The 21,894-nt window shown below is 35.9% G+C and overlaps 1 protein-coding gene across 6 annotated transcripts in view; it reads right to left on the bottom strand.

The window, feature by feature from the left end:
- Positions 1-10,474: 10,474 nt before the first annotated feature.
- The window catches only part of ARHGAP12 (Rho GTPase activating protein 12), a 110,014-nt gene continuing 98,594 nt past the window's right edge, over positions 10,475-21,894 (bottom strand). For all 6 annotated transcript variants that reach the window (XM_082740787.1, XM_082740785.1, XM_082740786.1 and 3 more), the window contains 7 exons: positions 20,031-20,130; positions 18,105-18,221; positions 15,712-15,810; positions 14,341-14,418; positions 14,100-14,234; positions 13,723-13,825; positions 10,475-12,869 (listed from right to left, as the gene is read on the bottom strand). In XM_082740787.1, the coding sequence (XP_082596913.1) occupies positions 12,695-12,869; positions 13,723-13,825; positions 14,100-14,234; positions 14,341-14,418; positions 15,712-15,810; positions 18,105-18,221; positions 20,031-20,130 (807 nt within the window). In that variant the 3' untranslated portion in view covers positions 10,475-12,694. The remainder of the gene's footprint in view (positions 12,870-13,722; positions 13,826-14,099; positions 14,235-14,340; positions 14,419-15,711; positions 15,811-18,104; positions 18,222-20,030; positions 20,131-21,894) is intronic.

The following is a 21,894-nucleotide window of genomic DNA, read 5'->3' as shown; positions in this document are numbered from 1 at the left end:
ATAGCTTATTAACTGTATATTCTTTTACTACTCTTTTGATTACAAGAGAGATCAGAGATTATAGCAAGTCTCTTGATTTATTAAATCTGATATAAATTAGTACTTTCACCACTTCCTAAACAATGTCAATACCTCAGAACATCTTGGATCTATTTGACTCTCATCATTTGTATTATTATTTTAATATATTTTAGCCATGTGAGTACACACACATATACACATGCATGCATGCAAGCCCTGCAAATCATACCTACATACTTAACTTTTTACACATTTTATTTCTTCCTTAGTCTCCATGGTTTCATTTGGATTTTGGGGGGGGGGGTTCTGCTATTGTAATAGTTATCTTATTTATCAAGAAAATACTAGTGACAAATTCTCTCCATTTTCATTCTTCTGAAATTTGTCTTTATTTTTCCTCCTCCGTGAACAATATTATTATTATTATTAAGGGGGTTCTGGACACAAGTCCAATATATGGGACCGGGGGGGTTCCCTCACAGCAACAAACAATTCTTGGACACCAATAGGGTGTCCTACAGTTCAATTCAATTCTGACACTATGTATCAGGAGATAGTGTCAGATCCCATATATTAAGGATTCAATCCTCCAAGACTCCCCACATTCCCAACTTTAAATGACAGTTGGCAAGTCGAGGATATCACCTGGGCTTCTGACAGACTGGCTATCAACTGGAGGTTCCAATGACCACCCTCTTCCTTCGGTTTAATTTGCTAGAGCAGCTCACAGGTCTCTTGAGAAGCATTTTACTGGTTTATTATAAAAGGACAGAAGTCAAGAACAGCTGGATGGAGGAGATGCATAGGGCAGGGTGTGTGGGAGGGGACACAAAGCTTCCATGCCCTCTTCCTGGTGTGCCACCGTCCCAGCACCTCCACCTGTTCACCAACCTGGGAACTCCCCACACCTTGCCTGCCCTTTTGGGTGGGTTTTTTTTTTTTTATATTTTATTTATTTATTTGACAGAGAGAGAGAGAGAGATCACAAGTAGGCAGAGAGGCAGGCAGAGAGAGAGGCGGGAAGCAGGCTCCCCGCTGAGCAGAGAGCCCCATGTGGGGCTCGATTCCAGGATCCTGAGATCAAGACCTGAGCCGAAGGCAGAGGCTTAACCCACTGAGCCACCCAGGCGCCCCTGCCCTTTTGGGTTTTCAATGAAGGCTTCATTGCATAGGCATGAATGATCAAATCACTGGCCATTGGTGACTGATTTAACCTCCAACTCCTCTCCCTTCCGTGGAAAGGAGGGTGGTGGGACTGAAAGTTCCAAACTTCTAATCACATGGTTGTTTCCCCTGGTAACCAGCCCCGTCTTTACATGCTCCAAAAGTCAATTCATTAACATAAACCCAGTTGTGGAGAAAGGGGCTTGCCATGAAGACCTCCATTTCACCTTTATGGCTCTAAAGCGACTGCAGGACCTGAGAACAAAAGACCAAATATTATAACAACAAATGTTCCCATTGTTCAAGAAATCCCAAGGATTTTGGGAACCGTGAGCCAGGAATTGTAGGCAAAACCCAAATACACATGAGAAATACACATTTGATCCCTCAAATGACCAAACATGTAGTTCTCCTAAGTCACAAGTATAGAATTCTAGGTTGGCAGTTTACTTCTAGCACTTTATGATTTTTATTGAGAAGTCCACAACCAATTTTACTATTGCTCATTTGGAAGTAATATGTCCTTTTTCTTTTGTTTTTAATTTCTGGCAGTTTCTCCTCAATGCTCTAAGATGCAGTATTGTGTTTATTCAGTTTGTTTGTAGAGCTTCCTCCATCTATGGCTTTCCAATTTTCAATCTCTTTTAGACAATTCCCAGCCACTATCTCTTCAAATAATTCTTCTACTATATCCTCTCTCACCTTGCCTGGAAATCCTACATGTATGCTAAACTTTTTTCACCATGTCCTATATAACCCTTTTGCTCAATTCTTTATCTTCTATCCTTTTCTATCTCTGAGTTTCAGTTTGGATATGTTCTTTTGACATATCTTCTGGTACAATTCTTTCTTTAGCTGTGTCTAATATATAAGCTTGCCTTTGAGCTCTTAATTTGTTTCTATATTTTTCAGTCCCAGAATTTCCATTTGAATCTTAATAATTTCTAGTTCTGGGCGCCTGGGTGGCTCAGTGGGTTAAGCCGCTGCCTTCGGCTCATGATCTCAGGGTCCTGGGATGGAGGCCCGCATCAGGCTCTCTGCTCAGCAGGGAGCCTGCTTCCCTCTCTCTCTCTCTGCCTCTCTGTCTACTTGTGATCTGTCAAATAAATAAATAAAATCTTAAAAAAAATAATTTCTAGTTCTATACTGAAATGCTGTATGTTTTCATTTAATGTCTTGAACTTGCTAATCACGGCTTTTGTAAAGAAGGACAATGGCAGTATTTGGAACTCACATGTAACTGCTTCTATTATCTATTTTTTCTATTGATTTTCATCAATTACTGCTTTATTTTCTATTTTTAAGTTGAATGCCAAACACTGCTTCTGAAAAATTACGAAGTGGATATTCTGGATGATTCTATAGTCCAGCAAAGAGACTAAATTACTTTTAAAATTGTGAACACATTCTTGCCCTCTTTTTAATTTTTTAATAAACATATAATGTATTAGCTCCAGGGGTACAGGTCTGTGAATCGCCAGGTTTACACACTTCACAGCACTCACCATAGCACATACCCTCCCCAATGTCCATAACCCAACTACCCTCTCCTCAACCCCCTTCCCCCAGCAACCCCGTTTGTTTTGTGAGATTAAGAGTCTCTTATGGTTTGTCTCCCTCCCGAACCCATCTTGTTTCATTTATTCTTTTCCTACCCCTTAAACCCCCACCTTGCCTCTCCACTTTCTCATATCAGGGAGATCATATGACTTATTTTGCTAAGCATAATACCCTCTAGTTCCATCCACGTCATTGCAAATATTACCCTCTTTTCTTATTGTGGCTTAATTTGCATACAGGGAAATTCAAAGACCTTAATAGTTTGAGGAACTTTGACAAATACATAACCCATGCCCCTATAAAAATATGGCACATTTTATCACTTCTTATGTCTCCTTCTGAATAATTTCCCATGCCATGGAAAATAAATTCCAAGAGATGAATGTATAAACAAATTGTGGTTTAGACACACAATGGAACACTACTCAGCAATAAAAAGACTGTGGCACACACATCATAGGTTCTGGGTGAATCACAAAACATTCTGCTGAATCAAAGATGATGAATAGAAAAGAGTGAATGTAGTATGGTTACATTTACATAACTCAGGAAAAATCAAATCTCATCTATAGTTATAGAAAGCCCATCGGTGTTTGCTTGGGGGCACATGGAATCGCTGGGAGTGAAGAAAACTGTGGTAGTGGTTTACATCGGCATACGCATTTGCCAAAACTAATCAAACTGTACACTTTAAAATGCGTGTTTTATTGTATGTAAATTATAATCCAGTAATATTCAAAAAGGTTATCCAGCTTTTCTAATTGTTCTCAGCTGGAAGGTTCATCTGATGAAAGTTTATCTGTCACAGCAGCCAAAGCGTAAATGTATTAATATAGTTTTGCATATTATGTCAGCCACATTGCTTAATATTCTCAATTCTGTATTATTTGCAAGTTTTAATGCCTTAAGTCATTAACAGAAAGTTTTTAACAACATGGCATTAAGACAAAGTCTTAGGTCACTCAAAAGCATTCTGGTTGTCTATCACCAAGCTACTTTATTAGTACTCTCACTATGCAATGGTTGGATATTTCCCTAAAAATAATGGAAGATAACTTATTCTTATCTCTTTATCCCCAGGACATAGTGTACAATTTCACCAAAGTCTTTGCTGAATTCAAGATTGTATTTACAGCATTCCTTTCATCAACGATTTTTTAACTTCTGAAAAAATTGTCCATTTTGAGACTTGTATTTTCTCTATTATCTATCAAACAACATGACATATGTTCTTGAACTCCACCTGCAACTTCTTCAAGAACCAGAAGCATACTGGGATATAGCTGGTCTGGTCCTGGGGATAGAGTCATTTAAAACTTTTCATGACTTTTCTTTGTTCTGCAATCATAACTCTATTTATTTAATACTTTCCTATTTAAAGACTATTTTGTTTACTGGAGATGTAGGCCTTGTACGTTGTAATCTGAATATAGCATATAAGGCACTTTTAGCAGACATCAGGACAGTTGAAGGCCTTAATTCAATGGATTATTTCTTGGTGTGTTATACAATCTATGTTAAGCAGACATCAAATTTTCTAAATAGGTAAGTGGCATCATGTAAATTATACTAAAGTGCTGCATATATCCTTTTATTTTCTCTTAAATACTTTTCATCATGCTTCTAATTCTTAGATTCACATATTCCCTTACAAATAAATGCCTTATTCAGGTATCACACAACTTGCCTTTCCTATTCAATCTATTTCACTTGAATTGAATCAATATATTTCTCCATTTTCATCTGGTATGATGTGTTACTTTTGAAAATTCTGATAATCAAATAAAAATCACATGTCCTTTTTAAACAGATACCCAAAAGATTTGCTTTTTGTTATAGTCTAATAATTTCACTAGCCTATGTCTTGGTATTGGCTATTTTATGTCAATATTAATTTTTTTTAAAGATTTTATTTATTTATTTGACAGAGAGAAACCACAAGTAGATGGAGAGGCAGGCAGAGAGAGAGAGAGAGAGAGAGGGAAGCAGGCTCCCTGCTGAGCAGAGAGCCCAATGCGGGACTCGATCCCAGGACCCTGAGATCATGACCTGAGCCGAAGGCAGCGGCTTAACCCACTGAGCCACCCAGGTGCCCCATGTCAATATTATTTGCTGTGCTTTTCCAAAATGGGATTTCAATTCTTTCCTAATTTCAGGTTTCTTGAAATTTGTCTTTTACTTGTCTTGATTTTAGTTAATTCCATGTTTGATCTTCTTTGCCTATCTTCAATGACACTTTTTTAATCTTTAAAAAACCTTTCCTTAAGTCTTTAAGGAAAATTTTTTAAGAAAACATTTTTTTTAAAAACAAAAAAAAATTTTTTTATACCTTCTGTTCCTTTTATTGTTTTCTTTATATGCTCTTATGTTTCTGTTTACAACTCTGAAATACTTCCTTCTATTTCTAATTATTTTCTGAATTGTCAAGCTATTTCTTTTAATTCTGTTTGTTGTTCTTTCATGTCTTATGTCATTTCTTAAAAACTTCGAGTTCTTTTTGCAATAATAGGTTACAGTTTTCTTTTGCGGGCATGTTTTCTGGCATGCTTCTATTTTCCACACAGATGTTATTCTGCTCTTTATTCTTTTTTCTTATAATTTTCTTTGGCCTTGATACTATTATTTTGCTCATTTTTGCATAAAATTAATTTTCTTGAACTTTTGAAATAGGATTCAGAAAAGTTTCATTAACAGATTCATTCTTGTGTTGTTTTGCTTTGTGTTAAAAAACAAAAACATGACAGCTTGATTTCTGGGATTTCCTGGCTCTACTTTCTTTCCACACTTGGAACTAGACAATCTTTTTGGTCTGTTGTCCTAATCCTGCTCAATTTTGAGTCTATTCTCAGCAACTTTTCTTCAATGTGACTTGTCGTACAAGAAAGCTCGGGCAAGTTGGTTTTGAGAATTCCCAAGGCCTAGAATGTTTTAGCCCCTTAAGTCCTGATGGTTATACTGTGGTTTTCCTGTTCTCAGTCCTAACAGATGCTACCCTGTTGCTTATTTCTTGTTCCTCCCTCTGAGACACCGATATTGCAGATCTTGGAGGTGTTGGTGCTTTAATCCCACCCACTAGTATCTGAAGGGTTGTGAAGATACCTCATTACTTAGTTTTACCATCAATGTGATTATGTTGTTGTTTTAATGTGTGAACTGAAAAACTATGCTGTTGCCTTCACCATCCTCCCTGAGTCCTCTCCATGTATTTAATTTTATACAGAAGCAGGGCGTGGATTTTTTGTGGAACCACTGCTACCATTAAACCCATGCTTTTCCTAACACTTTCATTGAGAATGTTCCACTTCACCTCTTACTGTTTCATACCAAGATAATCCGTTTGTTTAAAACCAGGCCTCATCAATTCAAAAGCCTTCAACATTTCTTGTATTTGACAAACTCACCTTACTTCACCTCAACAAGTACTCAAGAATTATATCACTCTTAACATGCTACCTAATTATGTAGCAATAATCTTAGCTCAATCTCAACAGACTGGCATGACCACAACACAAATAGCCAATTTGGAAGGCACACTAATAAAACTACTTGAGATCGGTCATTTTGAAGGCACCTACTTAAAACAGGTATATGTCAGAATTAAATATATACCAGTTGTCAGATTACCAATCTCAAAACTATAAACATAAAAGCAGGAATTCCATTGGTTTTGTTTACCATTTTATCCCCAAAGGTTAACACTGTGCTTAAACACCTTTAAAAAATACACTGAATCTGTTGAATGAATAAATGGGCTCTGAGCAGATTGTTGTATTAACTCCCTTCCCAACTTCAGTTGTTTCCGTTTAAAACAGCAATTGCATATTGTCTGCTGCTGGCTTTGTAGAACCATTCATGCGAACTGAATACACTACAGTCCTTTAGAGTCAGAAGATGGGTAAAGAAGGTTGTCACTGTTTTGGCAATGCTCAGACAATCAATTTGGCTAATATAACAAGTCAGGAAACAAGGACATGATCAGAGAGGGCAGTCATAAGATGCAGCCGGATGTCAGGAATGTTACATCAGATCTGATCATCTAACATAATGGGTTGAATTGCGGGAACCTCGCAGAACTAGGTCATCCAGAGACACTGAGATCGCTCCTTATAAAAGGTTTAGTTTCCTCCTTGACACAGCTGCGTTGGCTTCCCTAGAGGCCTTTGATTCCTCTTTAAGTCTAACTCCCCTCCAGGAAACCTGAACACTCTGGACACAAGAGCCTCAAATAAGTCTCAAAACAGCCTCTGTGAGTAGCCACTCATCTGATCATCTAAAGCAAACAGCAACTACTGAGACAGAGGAGGGCAGGGACGAGAAAAGAAAGGCAGAAAACACAGAAAGAAGCATTTCATATTCCAATGTACTTCTTAATGAACAGATAGGAGGAAGGTTTTTTTTTACTAGAATGGCAAAACTTCTTCACCCTCTGATTTGCTTAAGTCTGAACAAAAGCATTCTGTCAATGGGCTGGTTAATGAGTTAATGAAAATAAGTAACCAACTATTAAACTCACTACCTAGAAATACTAAGATACTTATTAACAGAAACCTTTCACAACAGGTTGAAAATACCAACAGTAGCATCTTCTTCAACCAGGGCGTTATATATGTCAACTACGCATAAAAGTACCATCTTTAAGAGAATCTGGCCTGGGACCCTTAAAACATTCTGATAAAGACAAAAATGAAGAATGCTAATTACCATCTCGTCTACGGATTCTATGTACCATGTCACTGTCCATGCATGAGTAAGCATCTGGCGAAATCATGTGCAGGTCGACATACTTTCAGACTATCAAAAATTTCCCTATATCCACGGCTAGATGTCATTCTCTACAAAAGAGAAATTTTGTAAATAGGCTCTTCAAGATCTCCATATCCCATAAAGGGCACTATTAAAGATCAAAAGTAGGGATACCTGAGTGGCTCAGTTGGCTAAGCACCTGCCTTTGGCTCATTTCATGGTCCCAGGGTTCTGGGATGAAGTCCTGTATCAGGCTGGCTTCTTGCTCAGCTGGGAGCCTGCTTCTCTCTCAGCCTGCCACTACCCCCCCACCTCCCGCCACTTCTGCTGTCTCAAATAAATGTTTAAAAAAAAAAAAGGTAAATACAAGGTGAAGGAACTTGGATCTCTAGGGAATGCTCTAATTAGAACCATTTCTTTCATCAGTTATTCAGTTTCTAAAATATGATTTCAGAAAATCTTTCCCAAGGTGAAAATTCCTAAAATCTCAATAAGAATACTGTGACATAACCTCAGAAATAATATCTCAGTATAGCATTCCTACACTTCCTAGAGAACATGGTCACCTCAGGCTTTTCTTAAACTGCAGTTTCAAACAGATTTTTACCAAATTGCAAGCATTTTAATGGAGCTGTAATAGAAGTCAAATCACATTTACCACCTTTTCAGAGAGCATATTAGGGGACAAATATTCAAAGTTTGGCAGACCTTTATAAAAATGTTCTTTGATTTTAAACTCTTCTGGTGTCATGTACTTGAGATAAGCATGAGGGAGGATTATGAAATATTATATAATGTTTTAGAGTACATATTTTTTGAAAGAACTTTGTATTTTTAAGTTTCAATATGCCATACAAATAAAAATTAACTTAGCTTGAAAACAGATGCTCCCAATATGTAGAGTAGTTACTAGTTTCTTCCTCAAATGGTATTATTTGGACATGCCAGGATATGCTTTACTTAAATCGATCACAAACTTTAAAGAGACATAATGTAACTAATCAAGGTATTTCTTCCCTTCAGTTTTAGGCTTAACATTTTCTGCTTCCATTAACTAAGGCTGTGAATGTGCGGGTCCCTATTGGTTCTGTCCTGCTTTATCAATCAATGAGACTCAGTTTTACTGTCTAAGAGTCCAATTTCTCTTCCCTAAATATAAACAATCTCTCAAAATGCCCAGGAGGAGAAAGGAGGCGTTGAATGTTATGCCGAATGTTCACTGGTCACTCCACCGTGAGCTTTCGGAGTTTGAGGTCTACCTCTGCAAAGGCTCTATTGATAAGAGCTTCCACAGCCTCTTTTGTTGCTCCGATGTCACCAGGAATTTTATCAACATTACAAGATTCATGACGTTGCAAGTTTCAATGCTACTTGCAGCGTGAGCCACTACTAATGGAACTACATGATGTAGCAACCAGCATTAATAATTTTAAAATCTTTACCAGAAACGGTTTTTCTGAAAACATAGAGAGGAAGTAAAACAAAGCCGGGGGCGGGGAGGGGTGGATTTATGAGGGGGGGGGGGAAGAAATCAAACTTTAGATTCTAAATACATTTTGTAGTGGTTTGTTAAACAGTTACCTTGTTCCACAAGTGCTCTGTTTATGAGAGTACCATGAAAGTGCTTTTTTTTTCTTTCCTTTTTTTCCTGTGGGAGAAGGGAAGCAATGAAGGAAATGAAAGAGTTCATTTAAGTGCCATATTCACATAAGGCTAATTTGTAAAAACTCAATCCAGCTGAATATATTTACAGCCACCACTGGCCCACAAAACTGCAGTTGAGAAGACTAATTGAGATTCTTCAGGAGACGTCCCTTGTCTTTAGTAGTTACAGAATGTCTCATTAGGCATTCTGTGCCTCCCCCTTCTCTAGAACACGGAGTCTGACTCTGCCTGGCCTGGGTCTGCGGCTTGTGAATTTCCAGTAGATTCTAATTCACCATTATTATAAGGCTGTTGATTTTGTTTTGCGGCCCCCTTCGCTTTCTGGTTTTGGTTTTTTTTTTTTTTTTTTTTTTTGGTGTTGGTTTTTAGCTTTTTTTTTTTTTTTTCTAGTTTAAAATTGAAGTTTCATTTAAAAGAACTGTATTACTTATATTCAAATACTATTAAAAAAACGAAAACAGAACTGTGCCCCGCATCCAGGAATGTAACATACGGGCTACAGTCCCTATTAAACACCGTCTCTAGTCTTGTACTGGAAACGTGCTTCCTATAAAAGAGGATCATTAGAGCTGATGGCTAGAGTTCAGAGAGACTAGCAAACTCCATAAAATCTTATTTTCTACCCATTTTCAGTTCTCTATATAGATGCGATCTTTGAGCATTTGGCTTTTATTAGGTCAGCGAGAACATGACGCCCATTTGACTATTTTTATTTTCCTCGTTACTAAAATGACATGTTGTAGACTCCTCTGTGTTGCTTAAAGATGTTGGAGAAATTAGTGTCATGGGAAACCACGTGTTTACTTTAAAATATTTAATTAGAGGGTCTCTCCCATGAGCTGGAAAAGAATCTCTTAGCAAAATTATGGTATAACTCTTTTTCCTCTCACTGCTATCTTAACATCTAGTGTCACAGGCTGAAAGCCTGGATGGAGCTGAACTAGCCCGAAGGTCTCCAGGTATCTGCCATCATGACTGTTCTTCAGTTTTCATCCGTACGTTAAGCAGTGACTCACACACACACATTTACATACACATCCACATGTACACGTACATACCCATCTGCCTAAGCCCAGTTTAGCTGAATTATTCCATTTGTGCTTTTCCCATAAGAAAAAAAACCTGCAGACTTGCTTCTAACTAAAAAGTAATGTCATTTTTCCAGAGTAAAGGTAAAATTCCCTACAGTCGTAAAATTTAAATAAGTATTTTTCTTCTAATTAATGTAATTACGTATTTGAATATACTATTTCTTTTCACTTCTAACTACTTTTCTAAAATGACATTCTGAAGAAAGGTCTATTAGTAAATGAAACTCCACTGCCAATTTATTTCAGCCTTTAATATACTGTCTACTAAAAATCAAGTTGTCAAGACAGGAAAATATTACTGGTTTTGTTATTACAAAAAAAAAACAAGTGAGAATTTTTAATTCACAAAGGATGAAAACACAAGACATTGATCTCACTGTACATACAATATTACAATAAACTAATTAGCTGCAGACTAATAAAACATTTAAGACTCCACATACATACATATGTACTTTGAAACAAGAAACACAGGACAATTTTAATCTTTGTTATGTCCACAGCTATCAAGAGAAAGAGCATCACTGGTTTGAGTCTAATGGTTATGCTGGCATACAATCACTATATAGGCCAGTTCTAAAGCATATTGTATTGTTCAGGACAAATATTTGTTAGGCAAATATAAACGCTCTCATTTTGGGGCTTTTTCTACCTGCCCAAAACAATCCGCTTTCCATAGCTATCAAGTAGCTTGGTTTGTTAGCAATTCAACAAGACCACAATAACAAACAATATTTTTACCACAAAACTCAACGAGAGATTTTTAGGCAGATTGCACAAAAACTACTTGTTCCCAAGGAAGGCAACCTGTTAATTACAAATGCAATTCTAAGAAAAGGAGTCTTGGTCACAAATCATTCACTTTCAAATGTTGATGAAGAAATAAAAATTGGAGGGGGGAGAGTGGAGGAGGTATTGGCATGGCAGGGAGTAGAAAAAGTATGAAAAAATGAAGAAAATATATTTACCACAAGAAATCTTGGATTCAGTTGATTTTTTAAAAATGAGGTATAAGAGTATGCCAGTAAATGCAAAAACAAGAAAAATATTAAAAACCAAAATGCACATTTCCAATGGAAAATCTCTAAACCTCTTATAGTTTTCTTTATTCAGATTAGACATTTCATATACATCAGTTAATCTAGAAAAATACATCTTAAAATATCTTCAACAGACCATGCTCTCGGTAACAAAACCTTCCAAACCCTGTTTTATTATACAAATCAATCTACATTAGTAATGTAAAAAGAAATTCTCAAATTTAGCAATGTCATTTTCCATTTGACATCCATCTAATTTACATATGGGTTTCCACTATTCATACTGCAGTTAGAATTTTGTAATAAATTTTTTTCTAATGTATTCTGTACATATTAAATTATCTAAAAGGTTCCTCTTGTAGTGCATTTACCATTTAGCAAGTCTATTCAGTATTTTTCCAGTACCATTTGCATTACAGTGATTTGCCTGTAAATGTAATTAAAATCTAAAAGTGCACACAGTTAAGTTTCTCAAATAACAGCCTATTTCTGGAGGAACCTAATATTCACGGAAAAGATTACCAATATCATGATTAGAAATGTCAGGTTAGGATGTACTCTGAGACTATACAACAAAATTATATACATAAGCTAAAGGACATTAGTCTTTAGCTTATATTTACATCAAATAATGTTTCCACAGGGTCATACCAAGAACTCAGTATGGCACTAGATATAATTAGGATTGTTAGCTACAAATCAGGGTAGCACAGACAGCCCCAAAATACCCTGAACTGACTTATGCTAAATTAAACTCCAGTATATCACAGTGTGTTAAGTAATATTAGTGTGCTGCCCAAACAAGCGACTAAGACTCCCATCCAATACAGACAGTGTGCAACACAGTGAAGGTGGCAAGCCTTCGCCAAAGAATTACATCTGGGTTATGATGAACTGTAGTACTTAAGACTGCCACTGTATGCAGAACCTCTGAAAAAGAAATACACAGGTTTCAAAAAAGATATACTTCATTTTGTTTAGAATGCCCAAGAGCGTCTTCAAAATAACGGATAGTGAGTACTATTCTATCAAGTGATGAATCTAACGAATGATGAGAAGAAATTCTACATTATCCAGTTTGAGAAAAAAAAAACATGTTTTTCTTACCAAATTATCCAGTGTATATGACTGGTTAGAATTGCAAGTTTCAATTTTTACTGAAATTCAGAGTATGAAATGCAAACATTCAGGATAAAATTAATTCAAAATTACACACAGTTATATCAACTTGCAACAAAGCAGCAAATATGAGGGCCTAATACACATCTTGACTCCCATTCCCTTCTGATCCCTCAAAAAAGTGCAAAATCAAAGAGTCACTGCTTGGTCCAAAAATAAAATACATCATGTTTAAGGGCTTGAAATCTGATGGAATCCAGCTTCTATTCCACAGGTTGTCTTCTGTAAGAATCAACGCCCGAAGATGGAATTTATTTCCAGCAGAATTAATTCTACAATCTGATTTTGGTAGACAGTATGAACTGCTATATTACCAGTCTCTTTCTCTGGCTTTAACAGAGTGGGACCAAAAACAATTGCTATACTCTGATAAGTCATTCGGTTTTTTTCTCCATTTTCTATAACTCTAAGGGGGGAAAAATAAATCGTTAAAGAGAATATAAAACATACAACAGGAAAAATTCTTCAAATTGCATTATAAACATAAACAGTTTACACTTAGAAATGAGAAATAGTGCTCATCTTCCTAAGATATATTCAAGCTACTTAAAACAAGTAGAATTCAGTCCAAATGTCATATGAAGACTTCTTTTGGATAAACACAGCTGAAAGGTATAATTATATCCACTCTAACAAACTTTGTACGTGTGATATTTCAGCTTAGTGCTTAAAGTAAGACACACACTTAAGTATGAACTACAATTCAGGTAACCATAATTACTCTACTAAGGTGATGGGGAAAAATTTCATTAGTATACAGATTAAATTTTCATTTTACTAATTCTGTATTTGTTTGTTTGATTTTTAATCTCCTTCACTGGCATAATTTGCTATCTAGTGTTCTGTCAGAAAGCAAAAATCAGTTATTAAAATGGTTACATAGTCACCCGAAAGCCATGATGGCTTTTTCTCCAAAGTAATTTAATAGTCCTCATTTCATAACCAAAATCTTATTTTCAGGTTAAGTCAAACAACAATTTCTGAATCCTTACACACTAGGCATTATGTAAATGCCTCGCATATAATACTTACTTTAAGTATTTTTCGTACCAGACCATTTTACCTATGAAGAACAAGGCCCAAAGGAGTTCTCTTTCTCAAGCTACAAAGACAGCAAGTAGCACAGCTGGAATGTGAACCAGTGTATGAGGGACCCTGGCCTCATGGCTACTATACCACACCTCATAACTATGCACTTCTCTTACCTTTTTCTTTTTTTCTGCCTAATTACTATTTCTTTTCTGTGGTGAACCTCTTACCTTTTGAGATGTCTAAAAAGAATCTGCATTGTATCTTGATTTGGCTTTGGCAACTGTCTGATGAGGTCCTTAACAGCAGTGACTCGCTGTCTTGGTTCTTGTTCTTTAAAAAAAAAAAAAAGAGAGAGAGAGAGAGAGAGAGAGTGAGAGAGACGGAGAGATAATGAGAGATTATGCATGAAATTGAAAACAGTGACATATTTTAGAACCTAACATTTGGTAATACACAGTGACATCTGGTGGCCACATTTAAAACTTCTGAAGTAAAACAATCCTTTGAAATAATTTAAAAGAAAGGATCAAACAATGTAGTGGCTTCATCAGTACAGAGGACTTTCAGTACGTAGAAAAAACACTGAGTGTAACAACATACTTACTAATTGCATTAACAAAATCATTAAAATGGTTAAATGTAAAAAGAGGTTCTGGTAATTCTCGAAAAAACATTTTGAGTGCTCCAGTAATAACATGAATATCTTCCCATTTACTATCATTCAAGTCCAATTTCTCATCTGAAAAACAGAACAGGAAATGTTTTTAAATAACTTTAAACCAATTCTAAAAGTTAAGAGTGCCTTTTTTTTTTTTTGCACATAGCAACAGGGACTATGATCTTACCATGATTGACAGCAAATCTCAGTTTCTGGATCACAGCAAGGTTACCACTTACTCTGTATATCCCATCAATATCCAAACCTAAGAGAAAATTACAGTATTTTTGTGTTTAAAGTCGGTCTTTGCCTTTTCTAAAGATGCTTGCATGTTTCAGAATCCTTATTCATTAACATAAGCCTAAAATCAAATGGGCAAATACTCTTTTCCTCTAACTGGCTTTTTTATAGAGCTTGGCAGAGGGAGAGGGGGTGGAGATACACTCTGAATTCTACTTAATAAACAGGAACAATTCTACTTTGTTTATTATGTAGACTGTGGATCATCTCAAAAAAAAATCATCTCATTAAACTTGAAATACTAACAATTTAAGATAAACTTCTAAACCTGGGGATAGTTCAGAAAGTAAAAGAAACAAAGATAAAACCATTCTGTCCATTTTTTGGCACATTTCATAATGTAAATGTACATATTCAAGCACTCTTTTAAAAATGGTTGTTCTATTAAGTGTTTGTAATAAATAAACTTAATAATGAATTAAAATAAAAACTGATAATTTGATGTAGTTTACTCGTTTTTTTTAATATGTGGAATAGAATCATTGGAATTCACCCAAGTAAGCCTAAAAAATCCAAATATTCATTAAATGATAATGCTGTACACATTTAAGAAAGCACATTATCTGATTTGCTATTCACAGAAATTCAAATAAAGGCACAGTATCTCCATTGTCACGTTGACAAGAAAGTCAAAGACAAGGTCTGAAATTGACAGAAATTACAAGTTATGCAAATGTTTTAATTTTACAAGATGTTTTTGATGATGTACAAGTTAATGTGATTACCATCATGATAGTTATTTTCTAGTATAAATATTAGGTTAAGATCAACCAAAATATAAATTGATTTGTCCTACTTAATAGGAAATGACATAAGAAGGTTTGTCTCTTGTCTCTTTAGACATTTTATAGTTGACGTAACAAGTTTTAAAATGTCATCTCATTTTTATTATAAAGAGAAGCAACTTGCTCTTGGTAAGTAAACACAATCACCTATTTTCTACACTGTCAAATCACTTTCTAATAAACTCAGTTTCATAATCACCACCTTCTTCATTTTAAGCAAAGGCCAACTCCAAATGGCTTCAAAGAATACCATACACTTAATCAGATGGAAGTGCTGAGTTTCAACAGGTGCCTGAAAAGGTCTTAATTTAAAACAGATAGACGTAATCATTAAAGCATGCAATTTTGCCAACGATGCCTTTCTTAACATCTACGACTGTTCCATCACTCAAAATCGTAAAAAATCCTAAGGATTTTAATGCCAAAACAATGGGTTAGTGTGCTTAACATAAAAAAAAAATTCATTTCCTTACCATACGCTTCAACATGTTCAATGCATAACTTCACAAATTTTGGCACTGTGCCATTTTCTCTCTGACAAAGATTAGCAAGATTGGCTCCAAATACCTGATCTGAAAAGAGATTTTATTTTTTTCAATCAACCACCCTGCTAAAATTGAGTTTGCAAAATGGCAATCACTATTCACGATGCTACAGAAAACATACAATGCACCCTGCCGTGGTCTGCTGTGACTCGTGCCTTCTGTAAGCTGTCTACCCACCCGTTCCCATTCCACTTCCAACAATTTTCCTGCTTTACTCAACTCCACGCACACCCCCTTTTCACCTGAAAGCCTTTTAGTCTTCTATACCTTTTGCAGAGATCCATCCTCTCCCCCAAACTGAGCTCCTTTTATCACTCCCACCCTCAGCCAAACTGTCATCTCCTTAGAAAAACCTTATGACCAGCCTAAGGTGACCCAGTTACAGTCACTCCCTATTTCATTACCATGGTAGACTGTTCAGAGTAGTCATAATTATCTGGTCTGTCTCTTGTTTTTATGGAAGTTTCATGAGGGCAGGGACCTCTTAATTCTCAAACCAATAGGTATTCATGGCACGCAGGCTCACACCCAGTACTTAGTAAACAACTCAATATTTTTTAAACTATTAAAACAAGCATGGTGCACATCCGTCATTGCTAACCCTTGAATTCACAAAGTATATTTCAAAGGCTGTTCTATTAGTCTTTCAATCCAACACTTCTGAAATGCCACATTAGTACTAACTATTCAGGAAAACAAAGTATTTGAAGTCCTGAACAAATAAAAAATAAATAAATAAAGCAGCAACAGTTCATATTTCTCAAAAAAGGCCTGGTAAAAACTTAATAGCAATTTCTATTCACTGATTTGTCAGGTTTTGTTTTGTTTTTTTAAGTTCTAAACATAATATGCTAAATTCTTATGTGTTATCTGGACGTCCCTATTTACCTCTCTTAAGGTTAATCTGAATCACTTAATTAGCCAAACTCTACCGAGAAGTTTTAAATATCTTTTTAATGAAACCAATTTGCGTATATTAATTTAGATGCTTTGCAAACAGATGTTCCAGCGATGGTCTTTTTTAGAAACTTTGAGGACATATATATATATATGTTATATATTATTACCCTTATCTATGTCTTCATTTACTAATTAATGTCACTGAGTCCTTTATTAGAAAATTTCATCATCGAAATTAAAAGTGCTTGTAAGAACTAAAGGTATACAGGAAATGACAGATGCTGGCGAGGATGCAGAGAAAGGGGAACTTTCCTATACTGTTGGTGGCAATGCAAGCTGGTACAACCACTCTGGAAAACAGCATGGAGGTTCCTCAAAAAGTTGAAAATAGAGCTACCCTATGACCCAGCAATTGCACTACTGGGTATTTACCCTAAAGATACAAACGTAGTGATCCGAAGAGGCACGTGCACTTGAATGTTTATAGCAGCAATGTCCACAATAGCCAAACTATGGAAAGAACCTAGATGTCCATCAACAGATGAATGGATAAAGAAGATGTGGTACATATACACAATGGAATACTATGTAGCCATCAAAAGAAATGAAATCTTGCCATTTGTGACGACGTGGATGGAACTAGAGGGTATCATGCTTAGCGAAATAAGTCAATTGGAGAAAGACAACTATCATATGATCTCCCTGATATGAGGAAGTGGAGATGCAATGTGGGGGGTTTGGGGGGTAGAAAAAAAAATAAATGAAACAAGATGGGATCGGGAGGGAGACAAACCATAAGAGACTCTTAATCTCAAACAAACTGCGGGTTGCTGGGGGGAGGGGGGCCAGGAGAGGGGGGTGGGGTTATGGACATTGGGGAGGGTATGTGCTTTGGTGAGTGCTGTGAAGCGTGTAAACCTGGCGATTCACAGACATGTACCCCTGGGATAAAAATATATTATATGTTTATTAAAACATTTAAAAATTTAATTAAAAAAATAGACTATCTGCTCTGAAAAGCTGGGGGGGGGAAATAAAGGAACTAAAGGTATATACAAGTATATGTGATTTTATAGAAGACTCTGCTATGAAGATCTTGTTAGTGCATTATTGCTATTGTTGCTCATAAATGAAATAATAAATATAAAAAATAATTAGGAAAAAACACCTTATACTAATTTTAGAATCATCTGGAATGAGAACTGAAGGCAAACAATCAAGATAAAATTGTTCATAGTTAAACTTTCTGTGTGCACTGAAAAATCAATTTTAATCATTCAAATGTATTTTAAACCAATGAACCTGGTAACTTCAAAGAATGAAAACATTTTTACTGTTAGAAATTTGTCAGTTTTTAATTTAAAATGTCTAACTTCTTATTTTGGCCAAAGTTCATTATTATAAACATCACTTCTACCTACCTTTAATATAACCCTTTTCACGAACAGCTTGCAAAGTGGGGCGTCGTGTAAGAAACTTCTTCAAGTTTTTCTTGGTTTTCTTCTGTTCTGAAGAATCTATGCTAGACACTTTCGTGGCTTAAGACAAACGGATATTAAGCATTTCATAAAATAAAAACTTAACTGATGAAAATTGTTCCACCTAGCACTCAAAAATATTAATTTCATATGTAAAAATCAGTTATAAACTTATTCTAACTTTAATATAGTTTAAGAGTAGTATGTCAAGAATCAAGTTAACAAAGACCTAATTTCAAAGGGCTAAACCATTATCACCAAATACTGAACACGAACTGTACCTTCTTTGGTTTATGTGCTAAGACACTGGTTATTCTAATTTATAATCATTATTTCATAAATGATACTACTTATCTCCTTTGACTCTCCATCAGTTTTAGAAGGTAAAATGATGAGGGAAAAAAAATGTCCATAAAACATAAAAAAGTCTATCCTGAAGTATCCTTACAGGACTAGGATTCTAGAAATATATATATCTATCCATCACTACTATTTGTACTTTAAGTCATCATAATTACCTCCAAACTAAAAATGGGACCATCTGAAAAATTTCCCACATTGCCATAACTCTGATTTCTTTTTTGGTCCAAAAAAAAAAAAAAATACCCAAAAAGTAAATTTCTTGAAAAGAACCATATTTGAGGAAAGTTGAGAGCATAAAGAACATATTAGTAAAGCATTAAAATAATCAAGTTTTCATGTGTTTACACTGTTACATGTCAATGACAACGTCTGTTAATAGGCCTAACCTTCATTAGAATGTGGAAGAACAAAAGTAGAAATGGTTTTCTAATCATTCAGTTAATCCAGAAGTCAATCCAAGGTCAAAAATTCTCAGTTAAATGTGGACTTGTTAAAATATTTTTAACAAGTTCAGAGCCACAGCTAATTTCCTATTTAAACAATGTAATTCACAAGGGGCCTGCATCAGAAAATGCTATTCTCAGATATGCTGGCTTTAGCATACACACACACATACACACACACACACACACACACACACATATATATATATATGAATGATCTGGGGATATGAATGCAGGCAGCTGCTCCTGCACACTCCTATCCTAGCAGAGATGGTTGCCCAGTGTCCTGTGTGCACTATGGTACATGTCCCATGACTTTTGACGTCTTAAAGTATAAGATTCTATCTAGATCTTAAAGAGTAATTATATATATTTTTTAATTAATTTATTTATTTTCAGAAAAACAGTATTCATTATTTTTTCACCACACCCAGTGCTCCATGCAATCCGTGCCCTCTATAATACCCACCACCTGGTTACCCCAACCTCCCACCCCCCCGGCCACTTCAAACCCCTCAGATTGTTTTTCAGAGTCCATAGTCTCTCATGATTCACCTCCCCTTCCAATTTCCCCCAACTCCCTTCTCCTCTCTAACACCCCTTGTCCTCCACGATATTTGTTATGCTCCACAAATAAGTGAAACCATATGATAACTGACTCTCTCTGCTTGACTTATTTCACTCAGCATAATCTCTTCCAGTCCTGTCCATGTTGCTACAAAAGTTGGGTATTTGTCCTTTCTGATTATATATTTTTAAATCAATATAGTTCAACTTCCTGGATACCTCAATAGAAGTGCATTCTAATACACTTTTTTTTCTTTTAAAGAACCACAACATCTTAAGATTAGTAAGATGCTGTATGGGTGCACACGATGAGGCTGAAAAGTAACAAGGAGTTAACAAGGAAGAGAGTACTCCTAAAATACTGAGATTGCAAATACCTGACCTTGGGATTTCCTGGTAACACTGGAGATTCCACTCAGCCTTTATATATTTAAAATACTCGAAAAGTAAGAGAAGATGCTCAAACAACTAACAAAACAGGTAAAGAATAACTTACAACGAAGTTTCTTAGGATCCTTATGGTCCTTCTCTTTATCATGCTTTTCTATTCCTGGGGAATCTGGTATCTCCTCTTCGATTGCTTCATCGGTTTCTGTCTGTTATTAGAGATTTCCCAAACACGTATTACTTTTGAGATTATTTTAGATGTAATAGCACAATTCTCAAAACTGATCCTCCCAACTGACTTTAGGGACCCAATCAGTACACAGAATATCTGATATGATTTAGATACTTGGTAAATCTTTAAAAGTATTCTTTTTCCCCCTAAACAGGGGGAATTAATTCTGAATTCCAAAAAAGAAAAAAAAAAGACGTTGATTATTCACAGGATAATGAGTTTATATACTGATGATGAGGCTATCTTCCCTCATGTAGATCAAATGCTTAAGAATGACAGTAACAAGAGTCAAAAGGTTCTGACCTACAGGCTATGGTGAGAGAACATGATGAAGCTACATTCTGTGCTAACAGTACAAGGCTAACTAGCCAATGGCACATTAATTTTTCACACCAACAATCTTTTGAAATTATATTTTGTATCAATAGCTAGTAATCGCACTCAGACTCATGGATGTCAGGCACTGAAAGAAATCCTAGAGCTCGTGTACAGCCTAACCAAAGTCTCTTCTGCCGGTTAAAAAATTGAAGTGAGTTCTCAAAGCTAAAATTACTGCTTTGCCTTTCACACTGATGTCTTTGCTCCACTCAGAATTCATTTTTGTGTATAGTGTTAAGAAAGGTTCTGATTTCTTCCTGGATATCCAGCTGACCCAGCACCACTTAAAGTTTATTCTTCCTTACTTTTCTACAGTGCTACATCTGGCTTGAAGTGTCCAAAGAACGCTGGTTTCTAGGCTCTTTACTGTGCTCCACAGGTCTGTAGATCTACCCTGATATGGAGAGCATGTTGTATTAATTAATACAACTAGAGAAGTCTTGACATTGGACAGAGCAAGTCCTTACAGTTTCTTCTTCAACAGTGTCCTGCATATTTTTACCCTTTATATTCTGGTATGAATTTTAGAATAAGCTTGTCAAGCTCCACCAGAAAACCTACTAGGATTTTGAAAGAGATTCAAAAATCTCAAGTCTATAAATTTATAAATCATTTGGAAGAATATTTTATCTTTATACTATTGAATCGTTTAAACCATGATATACTTCTCATCTAATTAGACTTTCTTTAGCGTTTAAAGTTTTGCAATCTTCCCTGTGGAAGTCTCATGCATCTTTCTACATTTATTGTGCATATTTCTACAGTATCTTTTGCTACCCTGTAAACAGTAAATGTTTTAAATTTCATAGTAATATGCTACTCTCTTTTCACGTGGGCTTATTCTCTGATCCTATGGGCTTCAACTAAAAACAAAACAAAACATGGGGGCATCTGGGTGGCTCAGTGGGTTAAGCCTCTGCCTTCGGCTCAGGTCATGATCTCAGGGTCCTGGGATAGAGTCCTGCATCAGGCTCTCTGCTCAGCAGGGAGCCTGCTTCCCTTCCTCTCTCTGCCTACCTCTCTGCCTACTTGTGATCTCTCTCCCTCTGTCAAATAAATATATAAAATCTTTAAAACAAAACAAAACATATTTTCTCTGCAAAGCCTTCCTGGACTCCTAACACTAGGTTAGCCCCTCACCATCATTAACCTCATCACATTTCATTGTATTAACTGCTCAGTTGTCTGCCTCCAGTCATCTTCTGCCTTTGGCTGTAAACTCCACGCAGAAAGGTGTAGCACCTGGTTGCATGCTGCTCTATCTCCAGGGCAAAGCACTCCCACATGTGTTAAATGAATGCAGCCATACTTGCTTTCAAGGGATTGGAAACAGATTATAGTGACTAGAGTGGAAAGCCCATAT

Source organism: Mustela nivalis, assembly GCF_964662115.1.
Source record: "Mustela nivalis genome assembly, chromosome: 7".
NCBI classification, from domain to species: domain Eukaryota; kingdom Metazoa; phylum Chordata; class Mammalia; order Carnivora; family Mustelidae; genus Mustela; species Mustela nivalis.
This window is presented reverse-complemented; position numbering and strand designations above follow the sequence as displayed.